The following is a 24,001-nucleotide window of genomic DNA, read 5'->3' as shown; positions in this document are numbered from 1 at the left end:
TTAGGAACATTACATAAATAAGCCGTTATATGAGTAGACTTCTGAGAAATGCTATATACTTGTCAGCCATTTTTGTCAGCGCTAGATCACTAGCGTTTTAGTCCATGACATGAGCTTGTGCTGACACGCAGTTTCTAATCACTGACTCAGGTCTGCCGTGTAAATGACATTTGCCAAAATATTTGTCTCCTGAGTAGCAGTGGGTTACTCAAATATTATCCATATAGAATAGCTTAATGATCTTCCTAAAGCTGTTTCACATGCACTAATATCTAGATACTTCAGCTTGGTGACCAGGTCAAATAGCCATATCTGACAGCATTAAGTAGTCAGCAGATGTCAGTAACCTAGGGGTACTTAACATCTGGATGAATTGCAAATGTTCTTGCTCATTTTTAGTGGTTGGCTACCAAAATTTGCCGGTTGGCCAGCTTTATTCTTATGTGCCTCCATTCATATAGAATACTATGACTAATGCTATTGCTTTTACGGATTCCTTTTTATTTTTCTTATCATATGTTTGCCCATTTACAAAAAAAATCGACAGTTTATGGTACTGCCCGAGTAGAAGAATATCTGCAATTTACAGTTATTAAAGGAGTTCTCCACTTTAATTCTGAATTTTACCCATTTGCTGTATTTTTATATGTAACTGGAAGGACCAGTGCCGATAGCCTTCCCCCCCTGTCCGCTCAGTCCAGAGCAGAAGAGATCCAACACGGTGGCTTTTGCATTAAAGTCTTGGGTGTAGATTTATCGAACCTTCTAGAAAGAGAAGTGGAGGTGTTGCCCACAAGTCATATTTTACTCTGGGGCACAGACGGGTGTGCAATCATTTTGTGGGGACACGGGCTAGAGCAGATGTTTTGTTGCGTGTAACTCGTTTGTACCAATGTTCACAGCCCACTCCAAAACAATTTTGTGTCTTGTGACTTGCATGTCTTTATATACAAAGTTGCTGACTCATAACTTCTGGCCCTGGCTCCTAACTTGTGCATAGGTTTGTTGATGCCTGTCCTAACTTGTTAATTAAAGCATCCAACTTGTTAATTTAAGCTTCCAAGAGCTATAGTTCGTTGCAGAACAATTAAACTGAAAAGAGTTGAGTAATTTAAGGTTCATCTAAGGCGACTCTTCCATCTTGCAGAAAACCCTGTAATGAAACCTGATGTGCACCATGTTAATAATATGTCTGTAGATATCCCAGGGGTCATATCTCACTTACAATGGAGGTGAACTTGGAAGACACAGTCACACCCTAAATCACAGCTGTTCTACATCAATCACTGGGTGAAATCTTACCGTAACACTTTCTCTGTGTGCTACCAAGGTGTTTAACTGAGAGATGTCCGTTGGCATAAACTGGTATCTGGCCAACATACATTACATTCATTCAGCGCCATCATCCCACAGGCTCTGTGCTGGGAATTGATTGAGGCCTTAAAAACAAGCCATTTTGTTGAATGATGATAATTTATTGCGTATTGATTACATCTTACACACAGTTCATAATTGAAACATTGGGTAGGGAGGTTCATTAGCGTTAAATTCTATTTACAGAAGCCAATTTCTTCACAGTGGTATTCAAAACTCCCATGCAACAGACCTCTCCAATGCTCTCTGTAATAAATTATATATTGCAATCACAGATTTAATTTTCATGTCCAGGTGTTTTGCCAAAGGGATCTTCCTGAGGGCTATAACTTTGTTTTAGTTATTCTCACAGTCCCATGCCACAGTTCTGTTGAACCGTGATTTTCTAATTCATCATTTTTATTAAAGTGTTGCCTGTCACCCTACCCTAAAGCTTCTGATTTGAATAAATCAAAGTATATATATATATATATATATATATATATATATATATATATATATATATATATATATATATATATATATATATATATATATATAAAAAAGTAGAAAGACAAACAGGCGCTTAGTGAACAATCTAAAGCTCCACGTGTCTACGTGATTAATAATTAGTGGATCACATACAGTAGGCAGCTCCGCTACAACATCGAATTGCAGATGTAAAACCTATGTAGAAAAACACAAAAAGAGAAGCGCCAAACATAGTGTGATACCATCAAAAGTAAGAAATCTATTACGCATGCATTATGTTAAATTATACCAATGTGTATGTAGTTTTAACTGTTAACCACCTGTTGAAGAGGTGGAGTGCAGTTCAAAAGGTGCTGTTATCCCGGTAGAATTAACCCCTGGAGAATTAATCATTCTGCACCTTTTGTCTGACTTAACTCCAGAGTGTCTTGATGTGACTCTTACTTTTGATGGTATCACACTATGTTTGGCGCTTCTCTTTTTGTGTGTATATATATATATATATATATATATATATACATCTATATCTTTCAATTATTTCAATGAAAATGACACATTGCAAGGTGTTTTAAATACCTTTTAATCTGGTGTTCAATGGAACGTAAGTTTAATGAGTTCTGTGTGTTTGTTATTATGTAAGAGATCTGTTTGAACATTTGAACCTTTTATACTCCTATATTTTGTATAATCACTACAGATCTTTTCCTTCTGTAATTGGCTGCTAAACCTAAATTAAACGTTTGGCCAATATGTAATATCTACTACCATTTATAAGTTTTGTTTGTAAAAGAACCCATGCCCAGATACGGTTTTTAAATGTTTGAGATTCTATGTTTCTTGTTACCAAAGTGAGTATGAGCAACAATAGGCTTTTAGCTCTGGTGCGGTCATCCTTGTCCACTGCTAGAACACCTGTCATTAGATCATTGACTTCTATGGAAAACATGTCCTCTGTACTCGCCAAAGAACATACTGCATTACAGGTGCGTCCTGCTCTTGGAGAGTACACTACCACGTGTTATTTAAAGGGACACTAAACCTAACATATTAGCTTGCTTTTATAAAAGATCTAATTAATAATAATGCCACGTTTTGCGGAGAATGGCTCAGTAGCTGCAGATGTAACCGCTCTAACATTTATGTTTCTGCCCCCTCCGGAGGTGTCGGGAGCTGGTGTGAAACATTTATTTATAGATTATTTATAGATTGTTCTACTTGGCTGTCTCATCTTTCATGTGGTAAAGAAATTACTAAGTTGCTGTTCTTTTGCCGGTCACCACTGCTGTATGCGGAGGTGCATGGTGATTTTTGTCAAACGGTTACAAATCGATGTGCACTTCATCCTGCATTATTCAGTGTATGAGGAGTGGCAGCAGTGACCAGCAATATGGGAGTAGGAGCTGGATGTAATAACACCACATAAAGCAGAAAGTAAGAAAAAGGGTTTTGCCTTTTATAATAATTTTATTTATTTTTTTTTTTTATAAAAAAGTGATATGTGGATTGGGTTAAACACAGCGGGAACAGAAGGCTGGTGGTCCTATTGTAAAGTGTTGTCATAATATGAGAACATCTTTACTTTTGAATGTTGTTAGTAGTTCTTTTCTAGAAGTCCACGTGTATTTTTAGGATTGGTGATCCTTTAATTAACTTACAAATTGAAGGTCTGGTGTACACTTCCTACCAAAAGCCTGTCCAAAAAGCTCACTTTCAGAATGAAAGATGTTTTTTAATATAAATCTCTCTAAGCAGTGACACATTGTCTGTGCCAGTTTCCAGCGTTGTACACAATGAAGAGGGATACTATGTCATTTAAACAGAATGAGGGCATTCTGTGTGTCTCTGGCAACTACTAGTTCCAGCATGCATTGGCAAACAGAGGCTGCACAGTCATTCTGAGGCTTGTAGTTCCCCAGCAGCTGTTGAGCTACGACTTACCTAAGCTTGAGTTAGGCCATGTCCATTGTCTCAATAACTTGTCCCATGATTTACAAATTGCATTGTTTGCTGGGCAGCACAGTGGTTAGCACTGGGGTTGATTCTGACAATGGCCCTATCTCTGTGGAGGTTGTATGTTTACGTGGTTCCCTCCAGGTTCGAAAACTTTCAGTTGGCTACTGATTTTGACTGTAAGATCTAATGGGATAGTGAGTGATTTGAATGATAAATATTTTTTGTGCTGCATATATATTATAATTATTGCTGCTTTCCTTTGTTACTGTGTTTTTTTTTGTTATTTTTTTGTAGAAGATGTCTAACTATTCTTTCATTGTTATTAACCAGGTATATGACTCGTGTTCATGGAATGCACCCAAAAGAAATCACACGGCAGCTTAGTCTTGCTGTAAAGGATGGCCTGATAGTGGAGACACTAACCGTTGGATGTAAGGGATCTAAAGCTGGCATTGAGCAGGAGGGATACTGGTTACCTGGGGATGAAATTGTAAGTATTGATCTTGTATTAGAGAGAGCTTACTTTTTATACGATATTTTTTTTTTTCTTTAAATCGCCACATCTGAGTGATCTACTAAGGTATGTCATGTCCCTTAAAGTACACTGTTAAACTAGAAGAAGTATGGTTTTCGCTCCATACCTTTAATTATATGGTTGAGACATATGTTTATGGTTACAGTGACAGATGTGTCAAGGTTTTACTTCCGCTCCCCCCCATCTAAAATGTCTATGTAGGTAGGTTATTTTTGTCTTGTTTGTACCTCTCTCCCCTAAAAGCTTATGACACACTGCTTATGCACATGAGATTCATTGTGCTTTGTTAATGTTAAGCCCTGCTTAACATTAACATCTGTCATTTAACATACAGGATCAGTAACTGACATTAATAGAGTGCAGTAACGCTTGTATGCATGAGCCCTTAGATAATCACCAAAATGTCACTTGCTTTGTCTATCTCAGACTCCAAGACATGAGCAGAAGCATTCCCAGGACTACTGACTGATTAGTGGTGTTGCAACCACCCATATTTCCCTCAGTACTGTGAAAAGTACTTTAGAATAAAGCTGGCCATACATGGGCCGATGCTCCTATCAGTCCAGTTTGGCCACAGACGCATAGGTGGTGCCAAGTTTAATTAGATCTGGCTGTTAAATGCCTTGTGCCATGCAGTTGGATTACTTCTAGCATCACTTACCTGTTAATGCAGCCAATGATGAATGCTCATACAGGCCGGTAAGTCACCTTCTGACTGTATTTGCCAACATTTCCTATAGTCTGTTAAAGCAGTCAAATTATTGTCAGCTTCTGCGCACATTTCGATTATTGGTGATTTCACAGCTTTGGCCTGATGAGCCATAGAAAATAATTGCAAGTATGGTTTATATAGATATGTTCTTAAAATAATGTGTGTTTATTAACACTAAACTCAAATATAATCTGTAATACCGTTTTTTGTTTTATATGATAGTTTTCCATGAAATATATACTCTATATAACTAAATAACTATATAAATAAATGGTGATGATGATGATGATATACTCTATAAACCATAGTCAAGTGTAAATCACAATTTGTAGTAGCATCATGACAAAACTCATAGTGGAAGATGGAAATAGACCTTGGGGGGCAATTAAGATAATTAGTGCAAAGGTGATGTTACCCATAGAAACCAATCGGATTCTGTTGTTTTCATTGTGTAGTTTAGAAAGTGAAAGCAAATATATGCTTTATATAGGCAAAACTATTTTTTTCCCTTGCGCCAGTTTTTTTACTTATTTTTTTTACTTTTTCTAAGAAATGTCACCTATTGTGTCTATTTGCTGTCGCCATAGGGATATATGACCCCTATGTCCAGCTCTGATTCCAATGTACATTATGAAAAACCCTATAGTAGAAACAAGCCCAACTTCTTCCCTAGTGCTGTTACATTGAGTCATTGCCTTCTATCTTAGTGGATTTGTTATTGTCATACCCAATGCTCTCTGGTTCCGAGCGGGTTCTCTAACAGGCTAATCTTATTATATGATGTGTGCCATCTCTTCAATTGGGTCATTAACAGTATATCCTGTTGTAATTTAGTAAATGACTATTCCCGTAGAGTCCGTCTGTTAGGTCCTTGAACAGTGCCTCTCTAATAATTCCCATTGGATGCAATTTAGCTGGCTACAGTACAGCAGTGGTTGTTGTTGTTTGTGGCTGGGAATACTGGTGATAATCAATACATTAACTGGCTATAGCATGATGGTACAGTTTACGTTTGTTTATATAGACATTATTTGTTTCATTAAGCAAACAAGTGTTGAGCAATTAATTACACAAGAGGATATTTGACTCACGAATGTTAATTTTGTCAGTAGCCAATTAACCTACCAGTATGTTTTTGGAGTTTGGGAGGATACCTGAGAACCTGGAGGAAACCCACAAAAACATGGGGAGAACATACAAACTGTACACAGATAAGGCCATGTGCTGTGAGGTAGAGGTGCTAACCAATAGGCCACAGAGCTGCCAAGTAGTAGTTGCCACATTGCCATTAAGTGATTGCATAAAATATCACTTTTGGAGTGTACATGTTAAAAAGTGCCGTCCATCCCCTGTATATACATGCAATATACATGCATAGTTTATCCATTTCCTTGCAGACACATAACAAAAACATCTAGCTTTCGTGCCGTTTTTTTTCATAGATTTTACCATTTGTTTTCATGTGGTATAAGTTCATGTGATTTTTAAATTATGTTGCTTTGCAAGCCTTCCTTTCCTTTCATTTTATTAGTGTGTTTGCAAGATAACCACAAATTACACCGATGTAATGAGTTACCTATACTTATATGGAAAATTGACTTCATGATGGATGAAATACCATTGTCAATAGACATTGCTCCAGATGGAGTCTCTAATAAGGCAGTGATGGACAACCTGAGGCACTTCAAGAGGTGCATGTGTGTGCCTCTAACCTCTCAAATGGCCACACATTAAGCTTAATTGTGAAATCAAAATAATACATTTACTCAAAGAAAAATACACCACTGTGTAATAACATTTTGACATCCATTCTAATACAAGATAAACAGTGTAACAAGCTATAATAAATAACGTCTAAGCTTAAAACAGGGTCAACACAATTCTGCAGAGAGGTTTCCATCAGTCAACCTGTTGTTTGTTGTTTCTTAGTGAATGGTGGTTCACATGTATAAGTGGAACCAAAAATAGGTAATAACTTTGCAGCACACTGGTATATAACAGGGACTGGGAAGTATATCCAAAGTTGAGGAATAATTTATTTTAAGTGTTTAAATTCGTCTTCCTCAAGTGCTTGCACATGAATGAGCTCTTCCTCAAAATGTTTCTTATCCATTCAAATGCTATTACATATAATGCATCTATTCCTGAAATATCAAAATCAAATAGATTAGAGAGCAAATATAGGAAGGGATTAGTTTAGTGTAGAAAATAGATTTTCAAACCATTCTTTTAGTACAGTCAAAATGTCAAATGGGATGCACTGTACTCCTACAGTCAGCTGAACTTTCAGATTTGTGAAGTGGGTCAAATCACCAGGTTTTAGCTGACTAGACGTTATTGGTAACTGAATTTTTTAACATTTGTAACAATTGTGGGTAGGTGTTGATTTTTTATTTATTTTTTCCCTGCAGGGAAATGTTTAGTTTCTGCGGGTATTAAATTTTTGAGAGAGAGGGGGGCTAGATTTACTAAAGCTGTTTTGAAAAAGTGGAGATGTTGCCTATAGCAACCAATCAGATTCTAGTTCTCACTTATTTAGTACATTCTACAAAATGACAGCTAGAATCTGATTGGTTGCTATAGGCAACATCTCTACTTTTACAAACTGGCAGTTTAAGTAAATATACCCCTAGGTCACTGTTAACGTTAAAGCCACTGTTCCCTATCAAGTTCAGGCTGTACACGGGAATTATGCATAAGAAACTGACAGATGCCTGGATGTAGTGCAGTGAACTGCTGTAGTACATTTCCCCTGCTTACTACCTCACCGTACTTCAGTACAGAACTGATGCAGCAGCCTGTACATTTGGTCCATTCAGAATTTGAAGTCCTAAGCATGGGTACTGACAATGTGGCCCTCATCGTGATCTATTGATTTTTAGAACCATCCACTCTGCATTCACTGCATTCTTTGCAGGGCAAAGTACCACATGCAGCTCTGCAACTGTGCATGATTACATATTCTTAAAAAGCTGAAAGCTATACATACAAGATGCACTATAGCTGTAGACAGGGCTGACAAACCTAATATTACACAGGTCTGGTTCCGATATATCTTTCTGGGCGTTTGCCACTTTTATAGTAGTTTTATAGTAGTTTTGCAAGCTTTTCTATATATCATTGTTCTTACTATCATTGTGTTACTTGCACATTGTCCACTTTATATAAGACCTGGAACATTTGCTTCACAGTAACATGGAATATATGTGAAGAACATGCTGTATTAGATGTTTGATTCTTTACTCTTCATGATAAACTTGATAGTGTTGAATGGCACTTCCATCAGTCCCCTAATTATCATGTCTCTTATTTTATCCTTCTGTGTTCTGATCAGGTTCTGTCCCCATTTCCACCATGCTGTTTGATAATCTACCCTTTCTCTATTCTCAGATCTGTCACAATCAGCCCTAATTCGCTCCTTGCTTGGTTCCCAATAGTTAGCTCACTCTACTGATTGGTAAATTCTCTGTAATCCTCCCTCCCTTCCCCACTGTTTTACATTTAATTAGCTCTTGTTACTTATGTTTGAGCGCTGTGTAACTTGTCAGATGTAATAATAGTGAGTGTGTATCATGAATGAGTGAAAATGTATGTATATTATTGTGATGGCTATTCTAATTGAGATTCCTTGTTGCAATTTGCCATGTTGATAGGAGAAATACATGGACTTTTTAATACATGGCAGTTTGTAATCCATATTTTATTTTCAGAATAACATGTTTACTTTTTACTTCCATGTTTATCTCAATGTAGTAACAGTTATAAGTATTTGGCAAAGAAACATGAATATTTATAAGGATCTCTATAACCTGATGAATCCTTAGAGGATCAGTAAACCTAGAATAATTGCAACAACAATCGCTGATACAATTTCCATAATCATTCATAATGTAAGTTGATGGACTGTTGTGTGCAGCTGTGTTAGCTAGCTGAGGGCACAAAGTAGTCTTCTGTAATCCTTTGAACAGCTCCCTGCTTTGTGCTAGGGCCTAGTTACTGATGGACTGTTTTTATTCAGTTTAGAGTTATTCCCCATTCAGTTCGATAACCATATTCCATATTTATTCACTCGAGAATGAATAGTACCAAAGAGAGAAGGAATGAGTGGGAGAGAGAGTGTAGAATGGCCTTAATTGTGATTTAGAGGTTGCTCCCACTGCTACTTAGAAGCCGGGTAATCCAACCACCCCATATAATGTTTTTAGGAACCCAACGGTAATAGGCCATGTCACCTTCTAGTTTTAAAATGGCTTTTATCAAATAAAAGCAATTTATAAAACAGAAGTGCTATTTTGAAAAACGCAAACTCTTTTTGCCGTAAATACCCCCATCATGATGATGATCATCATCATAATCATCAGCTATTTATCACTATTAGGTCCGCAGCGCTCTACAGAGAACTTGCTGATATCAGTCCCTGCCCATTGGAGCTTTAAGTCTAAATTCCCTAACACACACACACACACACGCTGGGGTCAATTTGATAGTAGACAATTAACCTACTAGTATGTTTTTGGAGTGTGAGAGGAAACCGGAGCACCCAGGGGAAACCCACGCAAACATGGGGAGAACATACAAACTCCACACATATAAGGCCATAGTTGGGAATTGAACTCACGAACCCAGCTCTGTGAGGCAGGTGTTTTAACCACTAGGCCACTGTGCTGCCCATGAGTCTACTCAGATCCCAGGCATGGTGCATTGCAAACGCCAGAAGCAACAATGGTTACTTGGATTCTCCTGCATATAACTAGATATGTTTAAATGCTAGTATGGGCTTTATGTCAACCTGAAGGCAACAGAAAAAACAATATTTGTATTTGTAAATCATTTGATCAACCAAGAGATATGAATTTAAAATAAATTACATTTTGCAATCATACTGTGGAAACTGAATTATTTTTAGTTCCTGAAAAAATATCTATACACTAGATCAGTGTTTCTCAAACCCAGTTCTCAGGACCCCTAACAGTGCAGGTTTTCCTGGTGACTAGGGAAATAATTATACCACCTGTGGATCTGTTATAGTGTCTCAGTAATGAATAACCCTGTGCTCCAGCAAGGAGATATGGAAAACATGCAGTGCTAGGGTTCCTGAGAACTGAGTTTACAAAATAATGCACTAGTGAATGTTTGTAACTAATATTTCATATAAAGCAAATTTTGGTTTGATGGTCCTTTTTAAAAGAAATCTACTCAAAACTTAGAATGCAGGTAAACAGAGTTTAACCAGATCTGATCAAATACAGTTTCACTTACCTTTAGGTGTGACAAGCCTTCAATCCAGTGTGTTCCCTGAGGGCTTCAGGAGTCCAGAGATGCTCTCCTCTTTCCCACTTCTATTCACCTGATTAAAACATGTACCAGTGTTGTTGATGCCCCTTCTCTGTGAACTTCCCATTCGAATGGGGAATTTATGAGGGAGCTGTGTCAACACCCGCTTAGCCTGTTGAACAAGTCCATCTTAGGAGAGAGGAGTGCGACTCTGAACTGCTGGAGCCACGGAACAGTGGATCGCCAAGCCACAGGTACGTAAAACAATGTATATTAGTAAATTCCACCCAAAACTATATTTAGGATTTTGTTTTGTTTTTGAAGGTTGAGTGTTCCATTTTAATGTAGGATTCTATTTTAGATTGTTACATGTATTTACAAATGCAAATATGTGTTTTCACTTCAATAACACTGCGTTTTAAATGGGTACAAAAATGTATCGCAAATTGTAGACTTAGTTTCACTAACCTATGGTTTGAGTTGGGAATGTAAATTCTGTATTTTGAGATCATATTGACCTGTTAAACTCCTGTGAGTTGTCTTCACATCATGACGCAACCATTGCTTTTGTCTGCAGATGGAATTAAGGATTGCCATGTAAATACATTGAGAGCTATTTGCACAATAGCAGACCATTGCTATGTTGTTGATGTCCTCATTCATAAATAAAAGAAAACCTGTAATCAGTGGTACACGGAAATGTACTTTGTTGGAAACCGCTGGACACTGAAGAGATCAGTGTCAATGAAGGGGGCCCTTTGATATGATAGCATTTTAACGAATGTAATATTTTGCCTCTATATTTTGCAAACCCTGTAGAATATGCCAGTTATGTTTAGCACAACACTCTTGTAAATTATTGCAGATGAAACATCACCAAATTCACGGAAGAGAGGGAAAATCAGTGAATTCACCTGAGGTTTGTTAAAGTGCTTTGATATCAAGCTATGCAAGTATGTAAACCAATAATTTCTTTGTCGTTTTCCATAGTTGGAGCAGTGGGGCTAAATGACTACTTTCCATAATTAACTAGCCTAATAAAGTGGGGGGCAAGTTCACTTTGGGTTTAATTACTAGAGGAAAAAAAAAATCCAGTTCATGATTATTATCCCTCACTAATAATAAAACAAGTTGTGAGCATATAGACTGCAGCATTTTGTAACCTTTCAGAATTGGAAGAGCCTGTAACATGTTGCCCATGTAGTATTTTTTTTCCCCTTAGGAACCTTAGTTCATTCTGTGTCTTGTTTTTATTAGTTGTTTTTAGACGTGTTCAGTATTTGGTGATATGAACAACATTTTAATGAATGTGACTGTATAAATACAAGAAGTGTGGGCCAGCCATTAGGGAGCAGCTTGGGCACAGTAGCAAATGAAAAGTGGGGTAAAAGGGACAACATTTGAACAGTCATATTTTCATTTACTTGTACCACAGAAATTGGTAAAATGTGTTTTTTGGGTTTTTATTTTCGGGTAATTTTATAGTGTTTAGAAAAAGCAGACTTTGCTTCAAAGTCACCAATAATATGACAAAATAAATGAAAATACTTACATAGAATAAACAGACAAATATTCTAAACATCTCTGAATGTACAAATAGCCACAGGGTGAGCAGAATTAATGTATTCCGTTAGCAGGTTGATAATACAAACTTCTTACATTTCTTCTTAGAACATAAACTAACCACCACATCTCCCGTAATTCTTAGTGGGGTTAATAAAAAATATCCCCAGAAATTGAAAGCAACACATTTGCAGGCTCTTGCAGCACTGATACGGGTTCATCTCTAATAAGGAATGCAATGCACCTGATATTGCTAATGTCTAATTTAAACTTTAGGGTCTGCTACTTACCTTTTCAGATGACTTCGTCATCCTCTGTCTTTCCAAATAACTCTGTGTTTCTCCTAGGACTGGGAGACGGAAACTCATGACTGGTACTGTTTTGAATGTCATTTACCTGGAGAGGTGATGATATGTGACCAGTGTTTTCGTGTATATCACCCTAAATGTTTACCTGATGATTTAAGACTCAGGGATAGCAGTAATCACTGGCAGTGCCCGGTTTGCAAGGTAAGGTGCCTTTAGTAAAATATTTTCAATCTGCATGAATCCCTATGTTTGTGGATGTATATAATGTCTGTAAAATAAACTGCACATAAGTAATATAAATATAATAAATAAGTAACATGCCCTATCCCATATCAATTATATTTTAATCAGAGAATAGTCTTTCAAAAGCAAGTACAATCACTATTTGTAATTAATGTATATGAAAGATTGCAGTGCTGAGTAATGTAATAAATGGAGTGCCACTTTAGCTTTTTATATCTATGGCTGCTCATGGCTCTCCTGATCGTTTATCCCTATTGTAGAGTTACAACAGTATTAAACGCATCATCTTTCTAAAACTTGGGAAGCCACCTATTAGGAAGTCCACCTATCATCCATAAAAGGTAGATCCCTATATAACTTGAAGATGTTACTTCCCCATTGCTAAACCAATATGTGATAAACTCTTGCTCATTGGTGAAATGTTGTGGAGCATTGAGCTACAAGCGGGCTTATAAAGTAATTTATAAATCTTCAATAATACAGGCTGATTTGTGGCATGATGTCCCTTTTTATAGGGATAAAGGCATGGAGTAGTAGGCTAAAATTATGTTAAATGCAGAGGGCTGCAGTCCCCTGATGGAAAGCCTGCTTCTTCCATGTAGAAGGAGCTGGTATTGATAAGCCATTGGAAGTGGTAATCATTGTACCTCAGCCTATGCTTTTAATAGGAAACTATTTGCAACTACCAGACGAGAAAGCATATTTATAGACTAATGTCTGCCAGAGGAATAACAATCAAAATGTGCAATAGTGTCATGTCATGAAAACAGTCCCCGTGTCCCTTCACTCTCATGGCCAATGTAAAATGGGATTTAATGACCGCATGAGCTGTCCTGATATACAGAGGACATAGCCAGATCCTTAGTACAATAAGGACGTAGTGCTGCAGGTTAGAGGACAGTTTTACATAGGGCACAGTCTACTATATTTGGTATGATTCACAATAAAGATTTTGTATAGAATTATTATTATAGGGCTGAGGGCACCCAATTCCTTTACAGTTTATATACAGCACTATGTTTAGTACCATAAATGAAATGAACATCTAGTCTAACAAGTTGGTTATATACAGCAGGGTATTTTTATTTATCCTGCTTTAGTAATGTTGTCTGCTTAGTGTTCCTACAGTATACTTTTCTTTCATTCCACGTACAATCACCTAGGTGTTTTATCTGCATGTCTTTGACCTCCTTTGCTGTCCACTGCAATATACTTTGAATTTTAATGTAAAAGGAACCAGTCATTATACTTCTCTTTTGTTCTTCAGAGTATGAAGAAGAAAAACTCAAACAAGCAGGAGATGGGTAAATACCTGCGATTCATTGTGTCCCGTATGAAGGAGAGGGTAGGTTTTACCTCTAAAGTAAACTAATTACTACACTCTCATCTCAAGCACATGGTAATCACTTCTTGCTGGGACAGCCCCTTTTCTCATGCGCATGTACTATTTACATTTATGCTATACTTCATTTTTACTAATTAATGCATCACTGGTGCTTGTTTTTTTCTGACAATTTGCTGGCAACAGGTTCTGTAGTCAATTGTACAACTTGTAACTTTTGTTTCTCTGGAATGTACCATCTATTCAGTGTATACAAAATGATTAGTTAAACAGCCGTGTGAGGACGTCGGCTGCTTTTGCTTGATGGGTTCAGTTTGCTAATTAGAGACAAGCAAGGCTGAAAATCTTTCTTGTGGATGACCTATAGTCTTAAGAGTACTATAAACCCAAAAAAGTGTAATGTCTTTTATTAAAAACTAAATTAGAATTTAGCAAAAAAAAATGACAGATTCTGATTAATTAGACTATAAAATTAGTTGAATAGGGGCAGAAGTGAATTCTAAGGATTTGTGGGAATATTTGGTAAACACTGAAGTGTATTCATGTCAATCAACAATGTTAATGAGTGTATAAGTGAGTGTAAGTATACTTGGCATTGCCTGCAAAAGGACTGTATGTAAGGACAAGCTGCTAAATGGTGTTGCACGTTTAAGTTCATGCATGTAACAGTATAACATATATTGGTAAATAGCCCTTACACAAAATGAATACTATATTCATCGTTTTCCCGTTCAAAGAGAGCACAGAATACTTCCTAAGACTTCTGCCCAAGGTCTTGTATACGCGAGCTTTATTCTAAAGCTTTTAACTCCGAAAGGACCTGTACACAAGCGGTGGCTTTAGTACATTTCGACGTTGCCTGTGGCTTTCAGAAGCATTATACGCGTGTTTACAATACAATGGAGTTCTATGGGAATGCCCACTTAGCACCTGCCAAGCGTTTAGCAAGCATTTGCCAAGATGTGTTTGACGTGTTGACAGAGCAGCTTCCTGTGTCTGCACCACTGAACAGTGAATGAGGAGCAGTAAGAGAACACAAAAGTGTCACTGGTAAAAATGGCTTTTATTATTCGTCGGAGGAGCATCCAGAGCGATATGAATCATCTCCAGCATCGACCGACTCTACAGGAAGAAGCCTGGCTGGAAGTGATAAAACGGGAGACACTTGGATGAAATCTCCATAAGGAACTCCCAAGGTAATAATACAATTATTTATCAATATATTGTAGGAATGCACTCAGCAGGCGTTAATAAGGTGCTACAAGCATGAAGGAATCTTAACATACAAACGCATGTATACATGGAGGACTTTTCAACATATATTGATAACAACATTAAATGCACATTATTAATATGTCTACTTATTAACATGCCTACAATTAAAGTGTCCTAAAAATGCAATGTTATGTTTTCTTTATTTAGTATTTATTATTTCATAGAGCATATTGTGAAAACTTTCTGGAAATCAATGAGGGTTTACAAATGAGAACTTAGTGCTAGAAAGCCAGAGAATTGTTCTAACAAAAATGTCTTCTCTATATTTCAATGGGTTGCTGCCCTGGATGAGAGGCAGTAATTGTGGATTGGTTTTATTTTATAACCCCAAAATGTTTGTCAAGATTTGTTATTGTTCAGTTGCTAAGTAATTGTTTCTCTTTAAGAACATCTGGACATATATTGAAGAGATTGAGTCCGTAGAAGGAGACCATACCAACCCCAGAAAATAGAAATGAAAGTCCTGCAATGTCTTGTCTTCCAGTCCACTCCCAGCAACCAGGTCTTTGAGGAAGAATATACCCAAAATAAATATTTTGATCCTGATCTTCAGAGATGAAGAAAATACTGTCCAATATGAAGCTCCAGCTGAGAGAATCCGTAGCATTCTTCTTCACCTGTATCGGAGGATGATGAAACTACCCTTTTCTGCAAGAGCCTTGTCAATGATCTCTGAAATGAACCACTTGAACTGCTGTGTGAACACTCTTCATATAATAAACCATTTTGTTGGTTTTACACTATCTGCCAACAATGTCCATCATTCCAAATTACCCCACACTTATCCCACCCCCTATCCCCACGGCTGAACTCTATTCTGTTTGATGGGCACCAACAGTCCCACCACAAAATATGTAGTCCATAGCCCAAATATGCACATATAACATTGGTAAACACACAACATCATTCTCTTCTTCTACTACTTCAAGTTTTAATTCCCAACTGCCTGGAATTATAACACCAAACAATTACCTATCTACCTCTCCTACTGCCCTGTACTGTCGTAACCTGTGAAGGTCATTTTTTTTGTTAATACTTTTCATTGGTTTATTACACTAAAGACAATTGTTATACACAGACATTTGTTTGTCTTGTAATTGTTGTGAATTGTTCATTTTGTGTGATTTTGTATATAATAATTTGAGCACAAAAATTGTTTTGTAAAATTTGGCTTCCTTTTCAAATAAAAACCGAAAAAGAAATTAAAGAGAATAATAAACTTTGCAACATTTTCACATTTTATTTCTTTATATTAAACGATTACAAAATAGCCATATTTACTAAATGTAAAATAATCTTTAATTAACATTATATTTGATAATTTACATTTTATTATATTGCCAGAGTAGTTTCCCAACAGGGGGACACACCATATCTGGCAAGCTTGTCTCGTATGTCAAGTGCATGTCTTAGTTTCTGAACAGCTAGGAGACCTTTCTAGGTAAAAAAAAAAAAAGAAATCCTCCTAGGATATAAGGAAATAGTTCTCCTCTGGTCACAAAAGACTTTAGTTGTGTAATACTGAACTTTCCTTATTTTGCAATACTTTGGTTGGATTTGAAAGACTTGCCTGAATTGCCACAGTGTATAATTGCTACATGAATGGCAATAAAAGTGTAAAAGCTATCGTTAATTGCCATTGAAACATTGGAGATTAATTGCTAGTAGTTGTAAAACTTAGAACCCTCCTATGTGGTGTTTGTATCTCCATCTAATCCAATGCACCAAGACAATTTGGGAAATCCAGTTTTCATAAATACAGCACTAATATCTCTCCACTTATACTCTGTGGGCTCCGGCATTACTTTGCTTTTGAGATACCTCTAGATGGATTGGCTGTCTTCTGCACAATCTGCAAGAGGAAAGTGACTATGGAGGGAAACAACACTTTATCCAATAGTAGAAGATATATACTTGATGTAGACCTTTTAACTAGTCTCAAAACCTAAACTCGGTCCTATAATGTTTGGAAACTCATCAAAGTGGTAATAATTATCTGGGTAAAATCATTACATTTTTGGGGTACTTTCCCAATTCTGTGATGAGAAGAGAGGCGTACCACTTGTTGAAGTGCTGAGACACCAGTGAGTGAACCCTGTACTTCTAGTGTCTCACACTCTCTCTTAAACGTCATCTATAATTTCTTTGATGGCAATCTGTTGTAATATAATTCTCATAATGGTGTAAAAAAAGATATCTTGCAATAAGTTGAAACTTTAAAAAACAAATATTCACTTTACTGACACAATGGGGTATATTTATTAAACTGTGGGTTTGAAAAGTGGAGATGTTGCCTATAGCAAGCAATCAGATTCTAGCTGTCATTTTGTAGGATGTACTAAATAAGAACTAGAATCTGGTTGTTATAGGCAGGGCCAGATTTACCACTAGGCAATTGACTAGGGCCCAGAGGGCCCTCCCAGGGCCGGCTGTGAGAACAACCTTTAAAAATGGTCCGCTACTTATGGGCCAGTGCTATATAGTGCTATGGATTTTTTCAGGGAGGGGGCCCCAAACCAGTATCTTGCCTAGGGCCCCATGAGGTCTAAATCCGGCTCTGGTTATAGGCAACATATCCACTTTTTTAAACCCACAGTTTAGTAAATATACCCTAATGTTTCCACATTTCACAAACAAACCATTTTCTGATACAATTCCATGTCTTGTATTTTGGAGGAAGTATGTGTTTCGCAATTTGTATGATCTCTGAACACTATGCTACAACAATGATTTGAGACATTAATGGATGCATTGTAAATGTGCATTGAACGCTCTGTGAAAGTAAAGGCAAATGAGGGTTGTTTTGATACTCCTGTGTGTACAAGAACTTCTAATGTTCCTAATATTATAAAGCTTTTAATTGCTGTTGGCTGCTAGGGAAAAGCAAGAGGTGGTAATTACAACTTTGTGTGTGTATAATATGAGGTCAGTGTGCTTAGCCATGTTAGACAAACCTTGTATATACCACTGTGATGTACAATTCACTATAAGGTCTAGAACAGTAACTGTGAGGTTAGTGTAAAAACAGTGAGTTTCCCTTCCAGTCATGGTCTAACTTGCTACATACACTATAACAATGCAATGCTCCCATTACTAAGAAGACGACCAGATAGGGCAAACTACTCTGGAATATGATGTAGCTCCTGGGACAACTGAGTATAGAGCACTGGAGGAACAAAGGTCACTTGTGCCTTCAGAATTATTTCACTTTCATATTGATTCTGATGGCACAGTGGGAGTACAGTGCATTCACATAGTAGATAAAAGAGTTCTTCACATCTGCTAATCTAATCAGCCATAAGGTAGCTTACTGCCAGGTCTGATGATGTGATCTCATAATGTGATGTCATGCTTCTTGACAAGTAACATGTGTAGCCCTTATGTTGGACTAGAGGCCACAAGTGAGACCCCAAAACAATAAACATAAATATTGTTGGCCCTCAGTATTCTAGTCTAGTGGCTGGCTCCTAGCCTGTAATAAGTAATTGTAGAAGTCTAACTCGTACTTTTGTTCTTACCAGCTACGTTCTTGTTTTGTCCGGCTCAGAGCAATGTCGCACTCAAAATATACTGTTAAATATCTGCAGAAAGGGGATAAAATACTACTTAAAATACTAATAATGCTTTAATTGAACTATAAAGGCACCTTGTACTACAGAAGATGCATTTATTATTTCAAAGATTTGCTTTGTCTTCTGTTTACAAAGTAAATATTCACTTTCAAACCTATGTGATTTCCACTCCTTCAGGCAATTGAACTGAACAAAAAAGGAAAGGACAGCAAACATCCCATGTACAGGCGGTTGGTGCACACGGCTGTCGATGTTTCCACGATTAATGAGGTATGTATGTATTTTATCCACAATATATAAAGTCTTTTAAAAAAAAATCATACAAAGCTAATGTACTTGTCTCATTGTTGAGACCGCATGTGAAAGCTAACTCCACTTTTTTTTTTTTTTTAAATCCACTTCTTACATAATTTTTTAAGATGCTATATGTACAAAATAAGTCATCTGTCTACTGCTGCTCCCCCTCCACTGAATACATATCAGTACAATGCAGCTATATGTACAGTGGTATAGCTAATATTAATTAAGTAAGCTATATAGAAAACAAATAAATAAGCTAGGGCACTAGTAGTAATAGTAGTATAAATGAGCTCTGGTTCTTGTCAGTGTCTTCTTGGCCATAGAAGATATATACTTGATGTAGACCTTTTAACTAGTCTCAAAACCTAAACTTCACCTGGAGCTAATATGGATAGACATCATGTAACATTTACCAATCTGTATAGCCATACCTTGATTTTAGGAATTAAAACAGATTTAAATGTTTTCCCCATTTCTACTGTTTTGCGGGCAATAGTACAGGGGGGGTACTTTGAGGTTTTTGTTTTTTTTAAAGTGACTTGAGATGTTTGACATTGGTTTGGTCTGAAGCTGTGATATTTAATCATTGTAAGTTATGGGTGCCCAACATGGACATAAACAAGTTCAAACTGCAAGCGATTCAGGCAGTGGTAGCGCTATATGTTCAGCTGGGATATAGCAGGGTAATTGCTTGTAATACCAAACACATTTATGTAATACATATTATATAATACAGGTGAACTTTTATTTAAAGATGGAGAAATTGATACATAATTGCATGATGCTAAATACTTTATAAGCCCTGTAAGAATCACAAATGTTTTCTGTCATTAATTATCCACTGTGGCACTATGATCTCTCTCTTGTTATTGCCAGGAGAGATGTTATAGGCATTTTTATGGTACAAAGAAAATGACTATAGTTTTCCCTCTGGAAATCTAAAACCGGACTGTTTTTCTATTTCTGCAGAAAGTAACCGAAGGAAAGTACAAGAGTTACGAAGAGTTCAAGGCGGACGCACAGCTGCTCCTACACAACACCATTATTTTTTATGGAGGTGACTTACAGTTTTCTCACCTGATGGGGCATTATCGCGCATATAAATAGAGAGAATCCCCAGGAGAGTGTGATTGGCAGAAGAGAAGAGTCATTTCTCATGCATTCCATAGAGTAAAAGAATGTCAATGCCATAAGCAGATTCCTGCCTTCTCACCTCTTTGTCTGTTTTACCCAGTTTGTTTATTAGTTTATTACGTTTGTCCCCAATTGTAAAGCGCTACGGAATATGTTGGCGCTATATAAATAAATGATGATGATTATGATGATTCCTGGTAGCGTTCCATAGGATACAAGTCCATTTTTAAAAGCTTATTGACAGGTTGTGATCCTCTTAATCTTCTAATCTAACCAGTGATCTCTGATAGTGCTGGGCACTATATTGCTACGAACAGTTTTTATCACAAGCATGGATGCTATTTATCCATGGTCATAACGATCACCTGCCTTCCTAAATTCATTTAAACTCATTATTGTTGAAAGAAGACTAAAGTTTATCAATTTGTTTTTCTGCGTGATGAAAATTGCCCCTTATCGCATACTTCATATACAAGTTGAAAGTGTCCAGAGACTTTTAGCTATACATTCCCTACTTTTTCTAGTACAAGTCAGGCCTAACCAGTTATATAGATGAATGTTTCTGCTGTCTGGAACAGTATAGTGTTAATGTTTTGATTTGGTTATGCTAATAAATTAACTTTATTCTCCGTTTTAACGAGGTGCGGTGGAAAAATAGTTTGCTTTTCATTTTGCAATTTTCTTGTTTGAAGGTTTATAAGATTTGAGCTCATATATAATGAGCTGTATAAACTAGTGGAGATGCAAGATCTAATTCTTAATGCTGTTAAATGATTACCACTTCTACATTTTGAGGAGGAATAAGATTAATTATAAAAATAATCAGCCTAAAAAAATAAAATGAAGTGCCATGGATGCAGTTCTATGGTTGTGTAAGAGGATATTGCAGATGTGTTCTTGGAATTCTGCGCCAGTTCACTTGCTGTGTTGTCATTATTACAGATGACAGTGAGCAGGCTGATGTAGCAAAGCTCCTGTACAAGGATACCTGTCATGAGGTAAGTTGTGCAGCGCACACAATACTTTGGGTGAAATGTATAAAAGCAATGAATGTTAGATACTAGTGAAATAAGTTCAGTAACTAGTTATCTTGCTCTCTTAGTAATCATATGCTTCTCATTTTCATATGAATTTCTAATATATATTTACTAGCATAGATCTATAACTGGCCGGTATAACCATTTGGTCTCATCGCATCATCTGCTACCTTTTACCTCTTTTGATATTACATCATTTTTACATGCTTTTTACATCACTAGTGCCATAACAAGACCTGCTAATGCATACAGCTCTAGTGCATGACCAATGATTTGAAGCTACTTTGCTGGCTGGACTGGAGTTTTGGTGCATAAGTCTTGGTACATGCTAGCATGGGGCTGTTACAGTGACATTGGGCTGAATATGTTAACATCATGGAACTCTTATGATGTTATGGAGATATATATGATGACATGAAGTTATGCTGGTGGATCAGTGTTATGTAGATTATTGGCATGATCCAGCATCCAGGCACAGCGGGCGGACAAGATCACGCTGCAAAAACCCAGGCGCCTTCAGTCTGTTGCAGTGGTAGAGGGGTTAAGCGTGAACAGCACTATTGATATGCCATAGGCTGGTGCTCAATTTGCGTTGTTCATCTAAATGTAAGGTTGCCCCTCTTTGTAGAGAGCTTATGTGATTGTAGTGTGTATATGGCTGTAATACTAAGCATTGAACAGTATGTACTGGACATTGGAACTGCGTAGTGTATTCTAACGTGTCGCTAATTTGTTCGTCAACAGAAAGTATCTTCGTTTATACTCAAATGAATGTGCTGCTTTATTGAAAATTTGATATCATTAAAAAAGTTCATCATGAACATGGGGATATTATTCATGTCTAAAAACCTGTGTTTGTCTTGTCTTAATGGAAAACACCACTAGAGGGCAGAACTGCAACTACAGCATGATATTTCTTATATCACTCTTCTAAAATCCTGTACATATTCCTCTAATGTTGTTATGAACAGTATGTTGTAATGATGTCTTTAGAACAAAAGCATGTCATGTAATTCTTATGACTACACAACTATACCATGTGATGACTGGCTTAATTATCTTCTTCTTTCAGCTGGATGAGCTGCAGCTCTGCAAAAATTGCTTCTATTTGTCAAACGCACGGCCTGACAATTGGTTCTGCTATCCCTGTGTATGTATTTGAACTATGTTTTACAATGTAATCTGTTTTCAAATTGACTATTTTGTGTCTGTATTAATGGATAAAAATCTTTCTAATAGTGGAAATATTTTAACACAAAGGGGGAATTCAATTGTCCGCTCTACTGTAGAAAGTAATGCGGCCTGCACACTATTACTGTTACTACGGTAATAGTGCATTGGCCGCGTTACTTTCAGCAGTAACGCGGTCAATTGAATTCCCCTCAATGTGTTGTAGGAACAAAACAGATTTTGTATATTGGTGTATAATGCAATTTCTTGTTTTTATTATTTTTAAAAAAAAATAACTTACCCTCTACTGTAAATTATATAGATATTAAGTCACCTTAGAGTTCAGTGGCATGGATAAAAACATAATGTCTGCAGCCTTGTGGATAGCACAGTGGATAGCATTGCTGTTTTGCAGTGCTGTTCAGTTCAGAGTAAGGTACTGTCTTGTGGAATTTGTATTTTCTTCCTGTGTTTGCATGGGCTTCCTACAAGTGATCCTACAGTACTGGTAGGTTAATTGGCCACTGGCAAAAATGGACCTGTGTGGGTTTGTGTGTGCAGCAGAGAATTTAGACTGTAAGCTCCACTGGGACAGAGACTGATGAGCTCCTTTGTGACTGCTATTGCCCTTATAATTTGCATATAACGTAGACATTTGTCTGGTTTAGGATTTTTCCATTTAACTTTTGACTGAATTAACCTGGTTTTAGTAAATAAGTTCACCTGAAGCCTTTCACATCTATTAATTCATTCAAAATTTAAGCGGTAAATCCCAAACTATCTTCCTGATTACGTTGGTCATGTTTGGAATGTCTACATCAGTGTCTTCACTACTCGCCAAATGTGTATGTATGTATGGCAGTGTGAAGACATCACTAAATGGCGCTTGGCTTTGGCATCACATAAAGAGGAACCTTCAGCTACAGACATCTCTACATTAAACAGATCTCTGAACTAAAAAACCTAAACGTGGAAACAACCATGTTACATTTACCATATGTTACAGCTGTCTCTACATCTGACTCTACTTCTCTCCCCTCTTCTCTTACCTGACGGAATCCCACTTGGATCTGTTTTTTGCCCTCTACTCTTCTCCCTCTACACATCCTCCATTGGGGATTTCACCAGCACCTTTGACCCCCAATATCACCTGTATGCTGATGACACCCACATTTTATCTCTCCTCACCTGCCATCTCCTTTCCCACCTCTCTAATGTCTCCAGTTGTCTTTCGGCCATCTCATTATGGGTATTGCAGCACTTTCTAAAGTCAGTATCTCTAAGACTCCACCATAGTCCCCTCCCCGCCTCACCCTATCTGTTGAAGATACCATATTCTCCTTTTGTCTCTGAAGTCTGTTGCTGGGAGTCAGCCTAGACTCCTCCATCTCCTTTAATCCCCATTTTCAGTCCCTCTTCACATCCTGCCACTTTCACCTCCTGAACATCTCCAGAGGATCTGTCCCTTTCTCACCAAAACTCTCATTCACTTTCTTGTAATCTCTTATTTAGACTACTGTAACCTCCTCTCTGGCCTCTCATACTCCCAGCTCTCCCCTTTTCAGCCTATCCTCAATGCCACTGCTTTCCTTTCGCCACTCTACCTCTGCTGACCCTCCCTGCCAATCTCTACCTTGGTTCCCTGTCTCCTACAAAATCAAGCTCAAGCTCCACCCTCGCCTACAAAGCCCTCAGCCACTCCCCCCCCCCAATCATTTCTATCGACACTCCCTCCTGC

The 24,001-nt window shown here is 37.3% G+C and overlaps 1 protein-coding gene across 6 annotated transcripts in view; it reads left to right on the top strand.

Annotated features, from left to right (window-relative positions):
* Nucleotides 1-24,001, top strand: part of ZMYND11 (zinc finger MYND-type containing 11) — a 60,124-nt gene that overhangs the window by 19,222 nt on the left and 16,901 nt on the right. For 4 of the 6 annotated variants that reach the window (XM_075212104.1, XM_075212101.1, XM_075212100.1 and 1 more), the window contains 8 exons: nucleotides 4,129-4,288; nucleotides 11,185-11,238; nucleotides 12,230-12,391; nucleotides 13,701-13,778; nucleotides 18,800-18,892; nucleotides 19,892-19,979; nucleotides 20,999-21,054; nucleotides 22,166-22,243. In XM_075212104.1, coding sequence (XP_075068205.1) covers nucleotides 4,133-4,288; nucleotides 11,185-11,238; nucleotides 12,230-12,391; nucleotides 13,701-13,778; nucleotides 18,800-18,892; nucleotides 19,892-19,979; nucleotides 20,999-21,054; nucleotides 22,166-22,243 — 765 coding nt within the window. In that variant the 5' untranslated portion in view covers nucleotides 4,129-4,132. The remainder of the gene's footprint in view (nucleotides 1-4,128; nucleotides 4,289-11,184; nucleotides 11,239-12,229; nucleotides 12,392-13,700; nucleotides 13,779-18,799; nucleotides 18,893-19,891; nucleotides 19,980-20,998; nucleotides 21,055-22,165; nucleotides 22,244-24,001) is intronic. The other 2 variants (XM_075212102.1, XM_075212105.1) reach the window with 1 other exon arrangement.

Source organism: Mixophyes fleayi, chromosome 5 (genome assembly GCF_038048845.1).
Source record: "Mixophyes fleayi isolate aMixFle1 chromosome 5, aMixFle1.hap1, whole genome shotgun sequence".
Taxonomy (NCBI): domain Eukaryota; kingdom Metazoa; phylum Chordata; class Amphibia; order Anura; family Limnodynastidae; genus Mixophyes; species Mixophyes fleayi.
The sequence above is the reverse complement of the archived record's forward strand: the minus strand, read 5'-3'. Positions and strand labels throughout refer to the sequence as shown.